General features: G+C 35.2%; 1 protein-coding gene across 4 annotated transcripts in view; it reads left to right on the top strand.

Moving 5' to 3' along the window:
- Positions 1-21,625, top strand: part of LOC105833360 (WD and tetratricopeptide repeats protein 1) — a 213,377-nt gene that overhangs the window by 178,683 nt on the left and 13,069 nt on the right. For all 4 annotated transcript variants that reach the window (XM_036294553.1, XM_036294560.1, XM_036294549.1 and 1 more), the window contains one exon: positions 1,072-1,264. In XM_036294553.1, coding sequence (XP_036150446.1) covers positions 1,072-1,264 — 193 coding nt within the window. The remainder of the gene's footprint in view (positions 1-1,071; positions 1,265-21,625) is intronic.

Below are 21,625 nucleotides of genomic sequence, written 5' to 3'. Positions count from 1 at the left end.
ATCTCTACAAAGATTTTAACCGTGAAATTTGTAATCAAGGTATCAAAAATTTTTACGTAGCCAATTTTTATGCAATTTGATTGAGACTTTTGTGTTATACGTTTTGTGCAGAGTTCTTTTCCTTGTAGAAAAATTTTAATAAAAAATTTATTACAATTTCAATAAACATTTTTTTACTTTTTTATTAAGTAATATTTATTAAGTAATAATTGTTTGTTAAAATTTTATTATATATTTATTAAATTTTTATTAAAATGTTATGTGCTAAAATGTTATTGTTTTTATTAAATGCAGACAATTTTTTCAGCAAAGTGTAATTACAATTTTGTGGCATATTCAACAAAATTTTAACAAAATTTTAATAAAATTTTTTTACTTTAAATTTAACTTTTGAAATTTATATTACTAAGATTGTTCAAAAAATAATGCTCTACATTTTTTATTGAAAATTGTTTATTTAATATAAATAAAATTTGCATTCAGCAAAGGTACATATATGTTTCAGTTACACATGTTGTTTTTCTACAAATTTTCCGTTTAGTTTTATGACTTTGCGCGGAACGAAGTATGTCATTCCTGTACCAGTAACCCTATTCTGTAATTCTTAATAACATTTCTTTATTATTGTGTCATTGCGTACATATAGATGACAAAAAAGCTATGTGCGATAATAATAATGTAATGATATCAGACTGTCATTAACAATTACAGAATAAATCTATAAACCCTATTTTATTTTCATAGTCATCTCTAGACAGATCCAATAACACTTTTGTTGTCTTTAAATCTTGTTTTCGCAGAATAATAAATGTTTTAAAATGAAAACTGAAAGTTTGAAGATGAAGATAAAGATGGAACTTTGAAAACAAGATAGATTTGTTACAAGGTTGACATACATATATAACTGAAACATGTATCTTTGTTCAGTATAAATTTTATTTATGTTGAATAAACAGTTTTCTATTAAAAAATGTGGAGCATTATTTTTGGAACATCCCTAGTATTTACTAAAATCTGTAATCTATATAAAGTTTATCTTAATTATTTTGTAACATTGATTTTCTCTTTAAGCAATGGTCAATATATAGTGGCTGGATCAGATGATGGTTCCTTTTTTATTTGGGATCGTAATACTACCAATATCGTACGTGTGTTGCGAGGGGACGAGAGAATCGTCAATTGCTTACAACCGCATCCATCTATGTGCTTGTTAGCTACTAGTGGTATTGATCCAGTGATCAGATTATGGAGTCCATGGCCAGAGGTAATATATTTTTTTCAGATATGTTTTTAAATAAATTGTTAAAAATTTTTAACAAAAATTATTTAAAGTTCTAATTTTTATAATAGTTTTATTTTTAAATAAACTAGAGAAAAATTCATAGCGCTATTTCTTTATTTCTTAGAGACTAAATGTTAAACAGACATTTATTAAAAATTTTTAATGATTTTTATTTTTTTATTTTAAACCTGTTGTAGTCATTGACTATATTCAACAAAAAAAGTAGTTTTGTAACTGTTGTAAAATACTTTTATACAATAGAAATTTAGATTTTTTAAAAATTCATGTCTTTAGGTCAAGAGCAAGACCAATCGTATATATTGAAGAATTTTAGGTACTTGTAAAGCCTCTTTTTCTGTTGAACATAATTATTGTATCTTCTTAATAATTTGAAATAATTTTTATTTGAAAAATTTTTATTAAATATTTTTTTCTAAAAATATTTTTATTTCTATATTAGACAGTAAAAAAATAACAGTCAAATATAATAATAAATACAGTAAGCTGTTAAAATGTATTATTAAATAAAAATATAACGTAATTTTTTAATAATGTTATACCTGCAACTACATATTTCACATATACACAATGTCTAACAACTATTGACAACGCTTGCATAGAGATAGAACAGACAAAACTGAGTAGAAAAGTTCTCTATTATTTTGCGATTTTTGTAAATGATGCTTAACAAACGCATCTTACTAGACAGTTCCCGCCGCGAGTTTGCATTTGGCGGTATATATAGGCTTGATAAAGATCCTTATAAATTAAGGATGTATCGGACTGAAGTTCCAAATGGTACAAAGTTGCTAAAAATTTGTGAAATTGTTCTTTTAGTTCCCCTAATGTACTGCAAAAAAATGAAAACGCATCCACTAAACGTTTGCTGAGTTATAACTATTTTAATTTTCACTGATTTTACATGGTATCCTTTTCTATCTTATGGAAAAAGATTTTGACGGATAAAACAGCTAAAAAAATATAGAAGAAAATGGTACCAGTGTTTTGAATTTTTCTGTACATCTAATATATGGATAGATGAAAATATCTATCAAGTTTCAATTGTCTTCACTACACCGTTTTAAAGAAATAAAATATAACTTGAGATAATTGTGCATTTTTACTGTCAAAAGTTTAAACTCATAAGTGAAAAAAATCGCAAATACGTGAAAAATACCTTTGTAAGAGTAAAAATAAGACTCCAACTATCGTTCAAGTTTCTTACATCTAGATTTACTATGCGTTAGGCGTAGATATTTAAGTATTTCAAATTTCATGCACTTTTGTCTAAGATTGTATGTCCGATACACCCTTAATAACTTGTTATAGCTATTGCGAGAATCACAAAATGGTAGAAAATTTCCCTACTTGGTTTAGTCCGTTTTATCCACTAGATTGCTATTCATCCACTAACTCCTGTCTGTAAGATGTATTCAACTTTTATGTAAATAATTGTGGGCGCTTTTTTGACGCATTAATCTATTTACCAAGTCCTACAGGTTAATACGCCAAAAATAAGCTCACACAAATTACGGCTTTCTGTAAGTAAAATTATAAGATATAATTTTTATGAAAATAAGAAATATAAAACATGAAATATATTCGTGTACTAAAATATTGCAAATTATACTTTATTTTCATACTTTAAGTATTGGTTCTCATTTCTTGTGTTTATTTGACGAATGCGCAGTAACGTAGAGATGTGCGAACTATTCGGATTCGAATCGAATCGAATCGAATTGAATCTGATGAAATTTGATTCGATTCCTATAGTTCGAATGTGAATTATTCGAAAATTTCAAATTAAAACGATTTGAAGGCAAATATTAATAATTTTTTTAATGTATATTTTCTGTTAATAAGTGAAATGGAGTTGATGTGACTGTACGTGATGGGCCACGAGCGATAAACGATATCCAAGCTCTATTTTTCAGAAAAAGCAACTCTCATTAGATATCTTTCATTGCTCATCACCTATAGTGTACAATCAATAATACTACGCTGTAAAACAATAACAATCATTTTTTGTTAGAATTTAATTAAAGTGTTTTAATTCCCTATTCAAAGAAGTTGATTCGGAAATTGTGAGGGTTCTATATAGCAGTGAACTAATGACTGAATTCTTTTGCGAAAGGTGATGGTGAGATGTAGCGCGAAGATACCGATCGGTGTGTGTTAGTTTTCGATAGACTTGAAGTACCATCTCCGTTCCTTCTAATCAACATATCTAGAAAAGGAATTTGGTTATTTCGTTCTACTTCCATTGTGAATTGAATATTAGAATGCTGAGAATTGAGAAATGTTTATAGGTGTAGATGAATGTAACCTTCTGTTGACTTCAGTGAAATTGATTATAATTACCCGTTATATTGAAATCAGTAAGTACAAATTTCCACCGATGAATTTCTGAAGTGCAAAATCCGACTGTCAACTTCCACGTGGTGCACATTGGATCTCTAATGACGGCGGTATAATTGAGTTAAACACGAATAAAATCAATGTGCAATATTATATTGATACCATTTCATGGTGTCCAAAAAATACTGTAATTATTTGCCAAAATATCCTAAAATGCAGTGCAAATTTCAAACTCTTGTATAATCAACAAAAAACATCGTATCGTATTGATGTCTTTTTTTAATTGCTTAGAGAAGAATGAGCTTTAAGAATTTGGATTAATATTAGCAAGATTTTAACGAGAAATTTGTGAAAAATGATAACAAACTTTTACTTCTTTTAATTTAAAAAAAAAATTGTTTTTTATACGATATAAAAAGATCTCACTTAACAAGTTAAACTTTCGCCTAGGGATTCTTAAAGTAGAGTCTTTGCCTTTTAATTAAAAAAAAAATTTAAGTAGTTTAGATAATTTTTTGCAAAGTTACATCACTTTGAAGATTGCATAAAAATTCGGTCAATTTCTGTCCCGGTTTTTTTTTGCGCCAGTGTATATGCCAGACGATGTATTACTTATTAGATTTCTTACTATGTGAGACTCAGTCTCCAGTGAAAAATTGTTGAATTGCGATCTTCAGTTTATAACAGTGGTTCCCAACCTTTCTTTGACCAGGGACTACTAGGACTTTTTTGTCCAGTGCAGGAATCCCAAGGTTTGAAATAAACATTCCGAGAATTTGAAAATAAATTTTAATTATAACTTTTAGTTAACATTAAACTTAGAATAATATTTGAATATATTTTTATAATAGAGAACTTTTAATTGAAAATCAATGTGACTTTATTTTGCGGGCCTTAATTTAGTTTTCGCGAACCTCTGGTGATCCGCGGACCACTGCTCGCAACATGCTTCCTATATTTTTTAAATTAAATTATTGTGGTTTGTAGGTGTTATATACTTTATTTCGTATATAACTCTATGCAAAAAAATCTAACGATGTTAGAGCAGGTGATCGCGGTGGTCACTCGTGCAGATCACTATGAATTCCTATCCATTTATTTGGAAATTTACGATTTAAAACTGCACGAGCCAGAGCAGAAGTAGGCTGGATGACCGTCTTGTTGGAAGATAATATTTTTTCGAATATTTAATGGAACATCTTTCAATAAAATTGGTAGTGTTTCTTCCAAAAATTCACAATATATTTCTGCCGTGATATTAATATTTTCTGGAAATATATACGGTCCGATAATCAAACCCACAATCCCAGCCAAACGTTGACCTGAAATCTGCCTTGTACGTGCGTTTCTTTTCTGCAATGAAGATTTTCTTCCGCGTAATGATGCTCGTTTTGACGATCAATGCACTCGTAACTTCGGAAAATGCACTCGTCTGTTCACAATATATTCCGCACAAAGTAATCAATATCGTCAGCCTGTAAGATTACATCAATCCCATACAGCACAAAGCTCCGATTAAGCTCCCAGGGAGTTCTTAAAATATTATTTCTGAACTTCCTGCGAGCTTAAATAAAGCTCTCAGAGAGCTCTCTAAAGCAGACATAAAAGCTGCCGGAAAAAATTTTATTTTTATATTTTCTCAATTTTCGGAAGCTCTCTCTGAGTTGCGAAGGCCCACGAACTCTCTTCGTGTAACAAAAACAATATATACTATATTTTGCTGCTAGTGAAGTATTAACTGCTAGGTAAGCCGTGAGTGATGGTTTTCTTTTATAAGCCTTTTGGAGTAAATTTTCTCACGAGAAGGAGCGCCGTGCCTTCGCCTAGTGGCGATTTTGCGAACTACTCGCGGCTATATGACTATACATGCAGTACATTAATTTACCCGATATGTTCAATCTTTGGGAGTTTGTTTTGTCGAATTTTGTAAACTTCTTGAAAACTCAGCAAAACGAACTCCCTGGGAGCTTGTTTTGTCGAATTTTGTAAAATTCTCGGGAGCTCAGTAAAATGAATTCCCTGGGAGCTTGTTTTGTCGAATTTTGTAAGGTTCTCGGAAACTCAGCAAAACGAACTCCCTGGGAGCTTCAAAATAATTCCCGTGAAACTTCTGATATAAGCTCTCTGATAGCTTCATCTAAGCTCTCAGGGAGCTCCCAAAAGCGGACATAAGAGCTCCCGGGAAGCTTATATAGAAATTTCCCGAAAATTATTTTGAAGCTCGCAGGGAGCTCTTAAAACATAATTTCTTAACTCCTTGCGAGCTTAGATGAAGCTCTCAGGAAGCTTGTATAAAAGCTTCCCGGGAATTACTTCTAAGCTCGCAGGGAGCTCTTAAAACATGACTTATAAACTCTCTGCGAGTTCAAATGAAGCTCTCAAGGAGCTCTCAAAAGCGGACATAGCAGCTCCCAGCGAGCTCCGTGCGAATTTTTTGGAAGCTTAAATGAAGCTTATGGGATGTATATATTTTTTCACGACTTTTTATTTATTTTGCAACTTGCTCAGAATTATTAATTTTATATTTTATTTAAGTTTTAGAAGCAGATTTTATTTAGAAGATAGTGTGAAGGAAGACACGGTGATATATGACTAACACGATATAAAAACGTGTCAACAGAAATCATTCGACAAACGAGAATTATTTGCCATGACTTCGTATGTACATTTGTCAAGCTTTTGAAAGCAGAATGATAAATACAATTATACAAAGTATACAATTTACCTGATCTAAGACCCATTCACAATCTTTCTTGACGGAGCAAATCTTGAAAGAGCAATTTTTACGTTGTACGCCTTTTGAAAGGATGTAACTTTAAATCATTTTTTATTATTCTATGGACTTTAGTATGGTCCATAGTAAGATCATATGCAATACTCCTACTGCTAGCGTGCGGATTTGCTTATATGGCTTCTCTCATTCGATTGATTGTTTCTGCAGCGCGATGATGCACATTTTGTGGGCTTCTTGACGCGTGTAATATTCCATGCTGGACAAGGCGAGTAAATAGCGTATGGAAAAATCCGTGTGCTGGGTGCCGCTTTTCAGAAAAACGCTCAGCGTACAATATTGCGGCCTTTCATTTTTATGGCATTCGCCATAGATGAGCAACTTATTTGCCAATTCTTTGTTTGCGTAATAATGTTCCATCGTTCACCGCGTTTTCTATCTGTTGTCTGTATCGTTTCACTTAAGGAAATGACCGTCAAACACAGAGATCGACAAAAAAGAATCAGTATACCGATGATGATAATCTGGTTGTCTTTTGTCTGTCTCTATGCTTGATGTTTTTTTCTTTAAGTAAAACGATACAGACAACAGATCGAAAACGCAATAAATGGTGGAGCGTTCTTATTACACTAATGAAGAGTTGGCAAATATGTTGCTCTACGAGCAAATGCTATAAAAATAGAAAATAGGCTGTAATATTGTACGCTGAGCGTTTTCCTGAAAAAAGAATTGTAGATGATTAATTATCAAATCATATAAATCTTCAAAAATAACATCATGGCAGAAACATATTCTGAGTTTCTGGAAGAAACACTGCTAAATTTATTAAAAGGTGTTCCATTAAACATCCATTAAAATATCATTTTCCAACAAGACAGCCATCAAACCCATACTTTTGCTCTTGCTTATACAGTTTTAAATTGTAAATTTCAAAATAAATGGATAGGCATTCATAGTGATCTGCACGAGGTAGCCATCACGATCACCTAATCTAACACCTTTAGATTTTTTGCATGAGGTTTTATACAAGATAAAGTATATAACACATTACATCTACGAGTCGCAATGATTTAATAGATAAAAAATACGAAAAACATATCGCGATATTACATCTGATACGTTACGTGAAACGCGATAAAAAAGTCGCATTATGTTTAGAAAATAATGGTGGTTTCGTAGAACATATTTTGTGAAATTCTATGCACTAAATAATTATTTATATATAATGTGAAACAATTTTTTAAATTAACCCTCCATCTGTACACTTATTTTCACTAACACGGTCTGTACTCTGACCCCTTTTTGTCCTATCCTCTTTTTTTTAATGTTAAATACATGCAAAAAATCTGAAAAAATTCTTAATTACTTTTGAGTAATTACATTTTAAATTTCAATAGTTATTTTGGTCATTTATTAAAAAGTTTTTTTATAATAACATTTTAAATATCTCGAGATTGACAAAAATTGGAATTTTGTAAAAAAAATTCATAACTTAACAAATTATTATTAAGAAAAAATATTTTGAGGTTTTTTAGATTAAGGTACGACTTTTCAGAAAAAAATTGTTTTATATGTGTCGGTTGTGAAAAGTATAATTATTTGCATGACTGAAAATAAGGTATTTTTCTGGTAATGGGAACATAATAAAATAACAATTTTTCACACAAATCTTTTTTTATTATAAAAAATTATAGTACATATTATAAAAAAATTCAGATATAATGGAAAATAATCAAAATTGAAGAAATTATAATGTCATATATCTGAGTCTGCCGCTCTCGAAAAAAAATAACGAATCTGCTCTAAAGTCCTAGTAGCCATTGTGATTTGTAAACTTTATAAACTTAAAAAAGCAAATTATGCTTGTAACTCAAGTAAAAACATCATAAAAATAATAAAACAATTAAGAAAAATACAAAAATCAAATATTTCTTACCGTCACGAAATACATACACGGTCTGTATACTGGGTCTTTTTGGGAACACTTGTAAACTTTACACGCTGCTGTGTTAACAACAAGCGCCGGGTCGAAGCGTCCTTCCGGGTATGAGTACCTACTGTTACTAAGTTTTTTTAGGAAGGGGAGTCAAGCTCCGCTTATCAACAATCTTGTGGCTACACAAGTGAAAAATTTCGCTTGTTCCCTTTTGGGATCAGTGTACAGACGGAGGGTTAAATGTCTTCCTATGCACTCACATTTCTATCAATCTTTTCTTATAAGAGAGAACCCAGTACGCAAAAAATAATTGCTGCAACGTTATTATAAATGTAAAAAAAGGCGCCTAGTGTTTGGTTTTTTCTTTAAACAAAAAAATTATTGGATGGTTCAACCTAAGTAATATAAGGAAAAAATTACAAATTCAAGATAAAAATTTTAATCAAATTCAACCTAAGTGGTATATACTCTTGCGTTCGTCCGGCCTTTCGCTCTCTCACTCACGCACTCCCGCACGAAATAAGAAAGACGTTTTCTCTCTTTCAAAGCTCTTTAATGTAAAGCTTGATATACAGAACGTTTTCGGACAAAGAAACGGAACACGTCCGTTCGGGTTGACAGCTCCGGATCAAATCTGACGAGCGCGTCCGCGTAAACAGCGTGGTTGCTAAGGAGGACGCCGCGCAGCCGAGAGTCGAAATGCATCGTGCATCCAGCGCGATCGTAACACTGCCCCCCCCCCCCCCTCCCACCAAGATTGTCCCGACAATCGAAGAGGGCAGTTTTCAAGCGGTAAAACGTTTCCCTGCAGACATCAGGACTTCAGAGTGATTTCCTGCCCTACCCTGAGCTGCTGCTTCAGGTTACCGGGCCACACTTCCATTCCCGTTCTTCTGCATCTACGGGATCTTAATTCCTTTTTCCTCGAGTCCCCTTCTCGGAGGCAGCCAATCAGGCTCTCCCCCCAGCTTCGGGAAAACTCCTCAGGAATTCCGTTTCCAAGACTGCGTGAACCACTCTGCGTTGCTCCTCGTAACCGCTGCCAACGCCGCTCCTGCTCGTAACCACTGCCGACGCCGCTCCTCTTCTAACAAGGGGGAGGTAATTTCCCGTCGATCCCTCTCGCCCTATAAGAGCACCCTTGTCCCCGTCTCGGCATTTGCCCAAAGTCTCACGGGAAACCACGGTCGAAAACCGTGAGCGAGACGGTCTTCTTAAATTCTTTTCTTATGAAAGATTACACTATCGACGTCTTCCAGACAATTCTCGAAAAATCCTCTTAGGAATACCTTCTCCAAGACGGAAGACCTTGCTTCTGAAAAAGAAAAACAAAAATTTCCCGCAATAAATTGTTAAAATTGTTAAAAATTCAAGTTCCCCTTTTCTCCCCCCAAAAAAGTAATTCTTTCTCAAGACGGATTTCCGAACTCCGATTTGTCCCAACATTTCTAAAAATTTCTCCTCAAAAACGGAGCCAGCCTATTCGCATGAACCACCTTATTTTTATGCCTGGAAGTTTTCTGAATGCAATAAACAACGTCACTTAACTTCTTGACCACCAAAAAGGGGCCTTCCCAGTTGCCTTGCAACTTTGGAGCTTTACCTTTAATCCTATGAGGATTGTAGAACCAGACTCTTTCTCCTTCCTGAAAAAGAACTTCCCTAGTTTGTCGATCATAATGTGCTTTCATTTGAGAAGATTTTAAATTCATCCTTTTTCTAACACAAGAATGAATTTCTTCCAACTTCGCTTGAAGATTTTCCACAAAATTTTCTTCCGAAGACGACCTCTCTTCCTGAAGTTTCGAAGGACCTCCTCGCAAAAGATCCAAGAGTAATCTAAGATCATGTGCAAAATAAAACTCCGCAGGAGTCATACCGGTAGACTCGTGCTTCGATGATCTATAAGCTAAAAGAAACATGGGAACCCAACGATCCCAATCTTCCTGGTTTTCAGAAACAAATTTTGCCAAATAATTTGGTATTGTTTGATGTTGACGTTCGACCTGCCCATCAGATTGAGGATGAAGTGGAGTAGTTCTTGTTTTTCTAATTCCGAGAAGTCTCATCAATTCCGAGAAAAGCTTCAAAATTCAAAATTTTTCCCTTGACCCATATGGACTTCCACAGGCACCCCGTGTCTGGAAACAAACTGGTTAACAAAAACGTCAGCTACTGTCTTTGCTTTAAAATTTTTCAGAGGGAAAGCTTCTACCCATTTTGTGAAGCAATCAACGATGACGAGCAAAAATCTATTCCCAATCATAGTCGCCGGAAGAGGACCAAGAATATCTATCTGAACCCTCTCCAAGGGAACTCCAACATTATAAATCTGAAGAGGAGATTTTCCTTTACCTAAGGGACCCTTCTTAGAAATACAGATCTTGCAAGTTCTGCACTATTCTTCAACGTCCTGTTTGCAGGTAGCCCAGAAGAAACGCTTACGGATCTTTTCCAAAGTCTTATTTATTCCAAAATGTCCTCCGGAAGGAGAGTCGTGTGCTTCCTGCAAGACTTCCTTAATCCGTTTACGAGGAACAATAAGCTGAAGAAAGTTGGATTTAAGGTTTGGAGCTTCCCATTTCCTATAGAGAATTCCGTCTTTCAAAATTAAGGCATCCCAGTACGACCAGTAAATCCGAGAAGAAACATCCCTCGAAGTAAATTCTGTGCGAGGTGGGCGAACTCCTTTCTCCTTGCCTCGAAGAAAAATCGAAATGCTTGAATCTTGTGTCTGATCTCTACGTCAGTCCTCCAAATTTTCCCCTTCGAAAACGATGCGAGCGACTGCCTTGCCATTTATTTCAGCATCTCTTCGCTCAACTTTAGCACAATACTCACAACCATGCGTTTCACATAACCGTCTGGACAATCCGTCAGCGTTACCGTGACACCGTCCTTTCCGATGAACAATAACAAATTCGTACTACTGGAGTCTTTCCAGCCAGCGAGCCAATTGTCCTTCCAAATCTCTAAAAAACAAAAGCCAACGTAACGAAACATGATCCGTTCGGATCAAAAATTTCCGTCCCAAAAGATAATGACGGAAACATTTAATTAAATCCACTATCGCTAAAAGTTCATGGCGAGTTACACAATAATTATGCTCGGCCTTACTTAAAACACGACTAAAATACGCAATGACCTTCTTCTTCCCCTCCTGATTTTGAGATAAAACCGCGCCAATTCCAATATTGGAGGCATCGGTATCTAAAATAAATTTACTCTCTCCTTTCGGGAAAGAAAGTATCGGGGAAGAAGTCAACATACATTTTAATTTCTCAAAAGCTTCCTGGCATTTCCCTTCCCAAACAAATTTAGTTTGACTCTCCGTTAACCCAAAAAGAGGTTTAGCTATAGAAGAAAAATCTTTCACAAATTTACGATAATACGAAGCAAATCCGAGAAAACTACGTAATTGTTTCTTTGTGTGAGGAACGGGCCATTCTCTAACGACAGCAACTTTTTCAGAATCCGTAGAAATTTCCTCCGCGGAAATTACATGCCCCAGATACTTTACATTTTTTGAAAAAAGAACACATTTTTTTGGATTTAATTTTTAATTTACTTTTTGTAATCGTAAAAATATTTTTTTAGGATTTTCCATCATCTCAGCAAAACTTTTTCCATAAATTATTACGTCGTCTAAATAAACCAAACAAATTTTTGAAATTAAATCTCGCAAAACCTCCTTTATGAGGCGCTCAAACGTAGCAGGAGCATTACATAAACCAAAGGGCATCACCGTAAATTGCCAAAGCCCCTTGCTGATAGAGAAAGCCGTTTTTATTTTGTCTTCCGAATGAATTTTAAGTTGCCAATAACCGCTCTTAAGATCTAAGGTAGAAAACCAAGAATTACCTGAGAGTTGATCCAAAATATCATCAATTCTGGGGAGGGGATATGAATCTTTAATAGTTACCGCATTGAGCTTCCGAAAATCCACACAAAATCTAATTGAGCCATCCTTCTTTTTTACTAAAACTGCTGGAGAAACCTATGGACTTTGCGATTCCTCTATTACTCCTTGAGATCGCATTTCCTCAATAATTTTATCTACTTCTTCTCTCATTTGAATTGGAATTCGGCGAGGTACCTGTTTAATGGGAGAAGAGTCTTGCACATTTATGACATGTTTGACAACATTACAATTTCCCGCAACAATATTTTCAAAAAATATATCTTCAAATTCTGTCAGAAAATTAGCAAAGATTTTTTTCTCTAAATAATTCAAATTCTGAGAATTTTCCTCAAAGAGTTCTTTCAAGGAAATTGGGACTTTTTCACAAGAAACTTCAATTCGAGCTACTTCAGTTAATTCAGGAGTACCAAAAACATTTTCAGAAGTTCGTTCCAAATTAACAATTTTTAAGAAACCTACCCCGAGAAGACAATCATCATTTATTTCAGCAACAAACATCGGAACTTGAACAACATATTTCCCTATTTCTACTTTTATTTCGACTTGAGATTTAACAGGGACCTTCTCCCCAATGGGATATCCAAGATTTAAATGTTCCGATAAAATTTTTCTGTTTTCCTTTATAACAAATTTACTATTTATAATTGTAACATCAGAACCCGTATCGACCTTGAAAGAACACTCTTTTCCATCTACTTTATCTTTAAACAAGAAATAATCAAAATTCCTCTTAATTCTATTAACTTTTATATTAAAAGGTTGCTTAACATTCGGGAAATAATTTCTTCTAGCCGAACTCTCCCCGAAAAGTTCGACTAAGCCGTGTTTCCCTTTTCGCTAGGACAATCAGAGCGGAAATGCCCAATCTTCCCGCAAGTCCAACATTCCCCGCGGTTGGCGCTAAACCTGCTGCCACGCGAATTCTCTTTTCGAACTTTTTCATCCTTTCCATTTTCTTTTCCTTTCTCCACATTCGTCTCTTCCTCCCCGTGCATACCTTCCTTACCTCCCTCCCAAAAATTCTTATTAAAATTCCCTTTCCTTCGTTTGAAACTTTCCCCTTGAATAATTTTTGAAGTTTTCGCTCTTTCTACAGCCAAATTTAATGATGTTATATTTTCAAGTTGGAGAGTCCGTTTAATAAATCTATCGGAAATCGCAGAAATAAATTGCACACAGGCGATTTTATCAAGAACTGCGTACGGGCATTTGGGGTAAGCGAGGCGCGAGAGTTTTTCAAGATCCAAACCAAACGCGGCCAAATCCTCCCCAAATTTCTGTTTTTGGTTCGTAAATTGCGTATAAAAATTCTGAGACAGATGGCCCTCTCCGAAACGTAACTCAAGCTTCGATTTTAATTCTGCGAATTCGAGATTATCTAAATTCTGCACTGTCTCGAGCACAGAACGTGCCTTTCTCCGCAGGCAAGATGCAAGCGCGATAGTTTTAACTGAGTCGCTCCACCGATTTGCAGACGCGATCAAATTAAATTGCGCAAAGAATTCTCGTAATGGGACCGACCCATCGTACGTATCAGGCTTTAACTTAAAACCGCATTCCGTGCGCACGCTCTCCTCTTCCGCGAGACACAAGCCCGAATCCTCGCACGCTCTAACAACAGATTGACTTATTTGGTTTCTTTGGAGACGTATGAGCTCATCCTCGTGTTGCTGTAGCTTTGCCTTGAGCTCCGCCTCCCTCTGAGCTTGCTCGTCGCGCTCTTGGCGATAACTGCCGGATCTCGAGAACGGCTTGTAGCGTAGCGGCTTCCGCCGACACAAGCTCCGAAGCCTGCTCACGAGCCTTACTCCTAGTGACAGGCATCCCGGCTTCCTCTTCCGCAGGCGTGACACTAGGACTGGTTCGAGTCGGCGTCCTCGATAACATTCCTTTCGATCAAAGCTCGTTGTCTATTGTTCGTGGCTCGGACGAGCCCTCAAAAATGTTGCGTTTGTCCGGCAAAACTGCCTTTCGCTCTCTCACTCACGCACTCCCGCACGAAATAAGAAAGACGTTTTCTCTCTTTCAAAGCTCTTTAATGTAAAGCTTGAAATACAGAATGTTTTCGGACAAAGAAACGGAGCACGTCCGTTCGGGTTGACAGCTCCGGATCAAATCTGACGAGCGCGTAAACAGCGTGGTTGCTAAGGAGGACGCCACGCAGCCGAGAGTCGAAATGCATCGTGCGTCCAGCGCGATCGTAACAATACTTATGGATGGTTCAACCCAAGTATTATATACTAAGTGTGTCAAATTCAACCTAAGTAATATATATTAACCTAAGTAATGTATACTAAATATGTCAAATTTAACCTAAGTAATATATATTCCTGAAATTTTTTAAGTTTATACTTACACACACAAATTAACTTTTCTACAAAAATAGTGATATCTAAATATTTTGCGCCAATTATAAGAACAAATATTTTTATAGAAACTAAAACATTATTACTATTCTTTATCCAGTTTTTATACAATTTTAATACAAAACAATTTTTATAATTTGACACTATAAAATGAGAGTATTACGTTTTTTTTTCTGTACAAAAGTAATGATATATATATAGAACATGCGCCAACTAGAAATCCGTATCAGAGATTGATATCGAGATTGAATTGAAATGTAACCAATTGATGATTAAAAAAGATAAGGTATAATGTTGAGCTGAGTATAAAGTTGTGAATCAGTTAAATACTAATAATGTTGTAAATACCTGCCTGTGGCTGCGGAGTAGCTCACGAGCGGTTCGAGCGGTGGGGAAAGAAAGAACAGTCTTTTACGTGGTTTCTTAATAATTGACGTAGCAAGCCTTTATTTTGATTAGAGATGAAGTGGATGAATAATTACATTTAAATTGGACGCGGACGATATTAGTAACACACGGAACAATATAATGCGTATGGAATATGTACAAGAGTTCGGTAGCAGCGCAGAGCCTACGTAAACGGATCGGTATCGCGGTGGTGCGGCTTACAATTGTTTCGCGGCGCTAGTTATTGGGTACGTGATTTACGCGTTTTTCGGAAGAAGCGCGGCTTCGTGAATGTGGGCGCGGATCCTGAGGCGGAGCGTGGAAGCTAGGCCGGTGGGGGGATATTGGCGAGTCGGACTGCGGGTCCGCCTCGGTAGTTTGGTTTCTTTTTAAGAATTACGGGATGGCCGATTGAGTACGCTCGATTGAGGGCGAGACCCTCGTTCCCGTGCTGGCCGGTGGGGGGAAGCAGACGTACGTGAAATTACAAGCTGTCAAGTACTCTTGGCGGGGGCAAAGACGCTTTACCCCACGTGCTTCAATCTACGGTAGCGCCTGGTGGTAGGAGATGTAGTGGTAGGTTTCAAGCTAGCGATGGCCGATCACCAAGAATGCTTGGTCGAGGCGAAGACGCTTCACCCCGGGGAATCGGTTTCTCGCTGAAAATGCGTTCTCGTCGGGTGCTGGGTACGGACGGTATCATGGCGGATGACAGAAGTGACTTTTGTCGCGGTTTCTCCCGGTTTTTATACCCGTGGAGGCGTGAGTTCGGGTACGGTCGTCGCGCTTTCGGTCGTTTCCGTCCTCCGCTCTCCCTACTCCTGCGGAGGAGACGGGCGCGTGCGCGGGGAGATGTCGTCGACGCTACCGTTCGCTCGGTCCTTGGTCGCGGCCGTTAACAAAGAATTTAGGTGAGAGCTGGCGCTTTGCTCCTTTTCGCCTCTTAGTTAGGCGGCTCTCGCACCGAGGGACGATGCCTTTTGGTGTGCATCGTCACAATATTGTAAAGATAAGGATTCTCTTTTATCATCAAGTACCAACAATTATATACGTTACTAATAAAGCAAAGAATAAAAAGTAGTATTATTAAAAATATTTATTGAAAGTTTTATTAAAGCTAATTAATAGTTGTTAATATTGATTGACAATTACAGCAACATTTAACCGATGCACAAATATCACATCTCATATATCATCGACACCAGTGTAAAGTTGAATTAGAGAGTAACATAGCTTAATCAAATGTTTAAAACATCTATAATAAATTTATATAATAAAATTACTTGACGGTTACAGCAATATTTAACTGATACACAATTCTATATCACACAGCATCTCATCTATGTCATCGACACCAGTGTAAAGTTAAATTACAGAGTAACGTAGCTCAGTTAATTATTTAATACATCTATAATATGACAATTTGAGAACAATCAATAAAAAATTTGTATAAATAGTCATAACTTGGCATGAGTCACTACTGTGTCTCTTGATCTCATGATTATGTAGGACTTCTTTTTCTTTTCTACATTACATTTATATTAATAACCTGTAGGCCGAAGTCTCGGCAGGTTATGGAGACGAAGGCTGTGGTCAGGATAAGAGCGACAGGGCAGGAAATCACTGGCCAAGTTAATAACAATATCGACACTTTATTTACGGGCACCACTACTCGACTAGGTACAGTTTGACGCGTATTCTGGCACCCGAAACACAAAGGGACCGGGAGAGCATGCGAGCACGACCGCACGTAATGGCTACTCACGCGAGTGTGTGTGTGTGTGTGTGTATGTGTGTGTGTGTGTGTGTTCACTCGTGTTCGCAAGCTTCTTCCCTGAGATACGCGCGCTTTTTGGTTTTCCTGACCAATACGGTGTTTGCGTCGCTGTGACGTCATTGCGCATGCCTAGATGCCTTGACCGCTGCGCCTGCGACGCGAATAGGTTATGCGGGGTAAGGCTTAAGCCTTAGGGTGCGTTCGGGGAGCTCACTATTAGCGCTACGTAGCACTACCGCTGTTCGCGGAGACGCTGGATAGCGCTATCAAAATTATGATGACGTCACTGTCCGTAGCGTTTGACGTCATAAACGTGCGCTATCCGTGCTACTGCTTCAGAGGTAGTGCATGGATAGCGTTTGGCTCAATCCCCACCATTGTCTGTTTAAACATCACGTGCTATCTCTCTTTTAAGGTTAGAGAAAATTTATGCGTAATCTTGAAAGAAGAAAATAAGAAATTGTTTATATGTCCTAATGAAAATATTTAATTAAAAATCTCTCTTCATTGAGAGAGAGAGAGAGAGAGAGAGAGAGAGAGAGAGAGATCTGTTTCATTAAAATTTATTAAATTTATTAAAATATATTAAAATTCCTTAATATATACTCATTTAAATTTGTTAAAATTTCTTAAAATTCATAAAATTTATTTTATTACATTGTTATTTATTATATAAATAAATTTTATAAATTTCAATAAATGTTAAATATTAATTTTTAATAAATTTTAATGAATTTTAATGCATTTTAATAAATCTTAATAAATAATAAAAAGGGATCAAATAAAAAAGTTTTTGTGAAATATTTCATTAATATATTTCTATCAAGGTGATCAAGACTGGATCTTTGAGTTTAATATTATTTTTCATCAAAATATGTATATAATAATATATACTATTTTGATTCATTAGACTGCATGTACTGTTTGTCTTGAAATGCAATCCTTTTCTGTACCAATTGCAAATATGTAAACGACTTAAGTATCATTATTATCAATTAAATTGATAACGTAATCATATATTATTTTAAAATTTTAGTTTAAATAATGCAATTCAAGAGCGACAGTATATGACATAATGCAAAAGAACATAAATTTACATAAAAAAATTATATTAGGCATAAGCTTCAAACATATAATATTATTATGTAAAATAAATATAAATTAATAATTAATTTGATTTTGAATTGAGATAGAAAAATGGAACAAAATAAAAATTTATAGGAAATTGTTTAAATTATTTTATTTTATTACATATAAAATAATTTTGATTAAAGAGTAATATATAGGACTTATTAATTATTTAATTTATTTAAAAATTAAAAAATTTATTTAATAAGATCGTAAATAATTTTAATAATTTTTATTTTGTGAACTTCAATAATTTCAATTTTCATTGAAAAATTTAATTGTTTAATAATCATTTTATAATTATTAAAATATTGAATATAAAATAAATATAAACAAATAAGTATCATATATATATATAAAGAAAAATAATAATAAATATACTAAGTAACATAGTTAACATAAATAATTATTAATATATATATAAACATTTTGTTAATATTGCTGGCAGTGGCTAATCAACTGCCCAACAGCGTTTGCTACGCTATAGCTGTTCACGGAACTCGCTATCACTACCACGCTATTGGCTCCACGAACAGTTCAGATAGCGTTAGCGTTTGTAGCGTTAATAGTGTCTCCCCGAACGCACCCTTAGAAAGCAAATAATCAGTGTCGGAGCTATCGTACATGTTTTTTACATTACGCAAAGCATATAAAATTGTGTAAAAGCGTATTTCATATGACTGTTCACGTTCCACTCTCTCTCGTCCCGGTCCTTTCCGCTGTCCGCTTTCTTTATTCTCTCTCTCTCTCTCTCTCTCTCTCTCTCTCTCTCTCTCCCCCCCCTCTCTCTCTCCCTCTCCCTCTCCCTCTCCCTCTCCCTATTCCTCTCCCTCTCCCTCTCCCTCTCCTCTCCCTCTCCCTCTCCCTCTCCCTCTCTCTCTCTCTCTCTCTCTCTCTCTCTCTCTCTCTCTCTCTCTCTCTCTCTCTTCTGCGGGTCTGGAATGGAGTAGACGTGTCGAACATCGCTCCGTCTTTATAGTGTGTTTTGAGAAGAAAAGAGAGCAGTAGAAAAGTATAAAATTAGTATGGTGATAGTTCTATGGACCAGTGACAACAGGAATCGTTATCTAGCCGGGAAAGGCAGATCTGTGAATAGCTGAATTATATTTCTATAATCATGTGTATCAACGACGTTGTGACAAGCAAGCACTGACGTGGATGGAATCTGCTGACGTGTAGCGAATCGACAGCGGCGGAACACAAATGTCGACGATAGAAGAGGACACCGAATATTGATGTAAACACAAAATTTATGATAGAAATAATGAACTAGTACCGTGCCAGGGCCCCTTTGCAAAATTTGGGATAGAGAATGAAATTGGAGAAGTTAAGAAAACGGCAAGTAGCAACAGAAATAGGCTCGGATCGGCAGGAGCATCTGGAAGACCAAGCACAAGCACGAGTAGATCGGCAAATATGGACCTAAAAATTGATTGGCTCATAAGAACAATAAAAGAAATAAAAGACGAGACTATATGTAAGAAGGAAATTAAAGTGATGATAAAGGAAATTATCCAGCATGAGTTAAAGAATATCAAAGAAGAGCTAGAAGAAGTAAAAAGGATGCTGTCCACTGGACCTAGTAATTCATCAAGAGGAGCACAGAAGAGTTATAGTAAGATAGTTAAAGAAAAGAAGAAAGAAAATGTTATAATTGTTAAACCTAAGGTTCAGCAAGAAAATGTTGATACGGCTATGTTAATAAAAAAGAAAGTAGATATAAAGAATATGGAAATGGGAGTAACGAAAATAAGGAGAGGAAACAATGGTACAGTCATCTTGGGTGAGAATGGAGAAGAAATGGCAAAATTGAAAACTACAGTGCAAAACAAGCTGGGTGATGAATTTAAAGTTACTGAGTCACTACAGATAAAGCCGAAAGTAAAAATTGTTTATATTGACGAAGAAGAATAGAACTTGAGTGATAAAGAATTAATTGATTCAATTAAAAAGCAAAATAAACTTGGAACACAAGAAGAAAATAATATGAGAATAGTGAAAAGATTAAAAACTCAACCTAACAGAAGAGGTAAAACAGAAGGCGCCATAATAATTGAACTAGATGAAAAAACATATGAATTAATGTTGAGCCAAGGAAAAGTAAATATAGGATGGAAAAGATGTCCTGTATTTAATCATATTAGTGTTAAGAGATGCTTTAAATGCTGGGGCTATCACCATTTTGTGAAATACTGTACGCGAAATGAAGCATGCCATAAATGTGCAGGTAATCACAAATCAAATGAGTGTACAACAAATGAGAAGAAATGTGTAAATTGTATGTATAAAAACCAAACGTATAACTTGAAGATAAAAGATGACTATGATGCATTGAGCCCGGAATGTCCGACGTTCAAAAGAGTTCTACAAGAGGAAAAGAGAAGGGCCGGCTGGGAGGATGCAAAATAGCAATCACAGAAGGAAGAGGAACATATACTGTATACAAATGCGCAAAGTTTAATGGCACATAAGGACGAGATACACCATCAGATTATGAAGAAATTAAATCCGGCAGTTATTGCATTGTCGGAGTCAAGACTAATTGCGGAAATTGAAGACAGTGAAATAAGTGTACCGGGATACAGTGTGGTTAGATGCGACGCGGAAAATAGAAATACAGGGGGGGTTGCTCTGTATGTAAGAGATGATATCAAGTATGATATAGTAGTATTGAAAAAATTAGAAAGAATTGTGTGGTGCGTTGCAATAGAAGTGAAAGAGAAATTATTTAAAGGAGTGTTAATGGTAATATATCATTCACCGAGTGCGTCACATGGAGAGTTTATAGGATTCTTAGAGGAGATAGTAGAAGAATTAACGATAAAAGAAGAGTGTATAATATTAGGAGACTTTAATATAGATTGTATGACAGACTCTTATTATACAAATAAACTACTAACGACTATGCAAAGTCTAGGTATGAAGCAATATGTGGATAAACCAACGAGAGTTACCGAAAATAGTAAAACAATTATAGATCTAGTTTTTGCGAATAAAGATGTAAATGTAGAAGTCAAGTACGAACCTAAGATAACGGATCATGCATGGATAAAAGTCGTGATAAATACAAATAAGACTGTAAATAAATATAAAGAATTCAGTGGCAGGGATTATAGTAGATATAATGCGGATGAGCTTATTAAGCTAGTGGAGAGTAATTTAGAAAAAGGATATGAGATATTAATGAGTTAGATATTAATGTAAAGACAAAGAATTTAATTAATAGTATTGTAGATGCGCTAGACATCTTAGCACCTAAGAAAATTTTTAGAATACCGAAAATATGGAAAGGGAAAAAATGGTATTCAAAGGAAATAGAAGAGTTAGCGACTAGAAGAGATGAGGCTTATAGAAAAGCACTGTACGATAGCACGGAACAAAACTGGCAACAATTTAAAATAGAAAGAAATGCAGTAGTTAATTTAATTAGAATAAAGAAAAAAGAATATTATGAAAATATGATTGATCATAATAGTAACAATCCTACAACTATGTGGAAATCATTAAAAGAAATTATTAGAGGAGGACCAATAGGCGCAAAAGTTGTAGGAAAAATAGATTTTGAAATATTAGACAATAATATAGAGTGTGATTTAGCTGATAAATTTAACTTATATTATATACAAAGTATTAAAGACATAATAAAATCTATAGATAAGAATTATACAACAAGCACAAATAAGAGAACTATTTATTGTATTGAAAAGAAGGGAGAGCTAGAAAAAGTTTAGTCAATTA

The sequence above is a fragment of the Monomorium pharaonis genome, chromosome 1 (assembly GCF_013373865.1).
Source record: "Monomorium pharaonis isolate MP-MQ-018 chromosome 1, ASM1337386v2, whole genome shotgun sequence".
Taxonomy (NCBI): Eukaryota; Metazoa; Arthropoda; class Insecta; order Hymenoptera; family Formicidae; genus Monomorium; species Monomorium pharaonis.
Note: the sequence above shows the minus strand (reverse complement) of the source record. Positions and strands in the feature narration are given on the sequence as shown.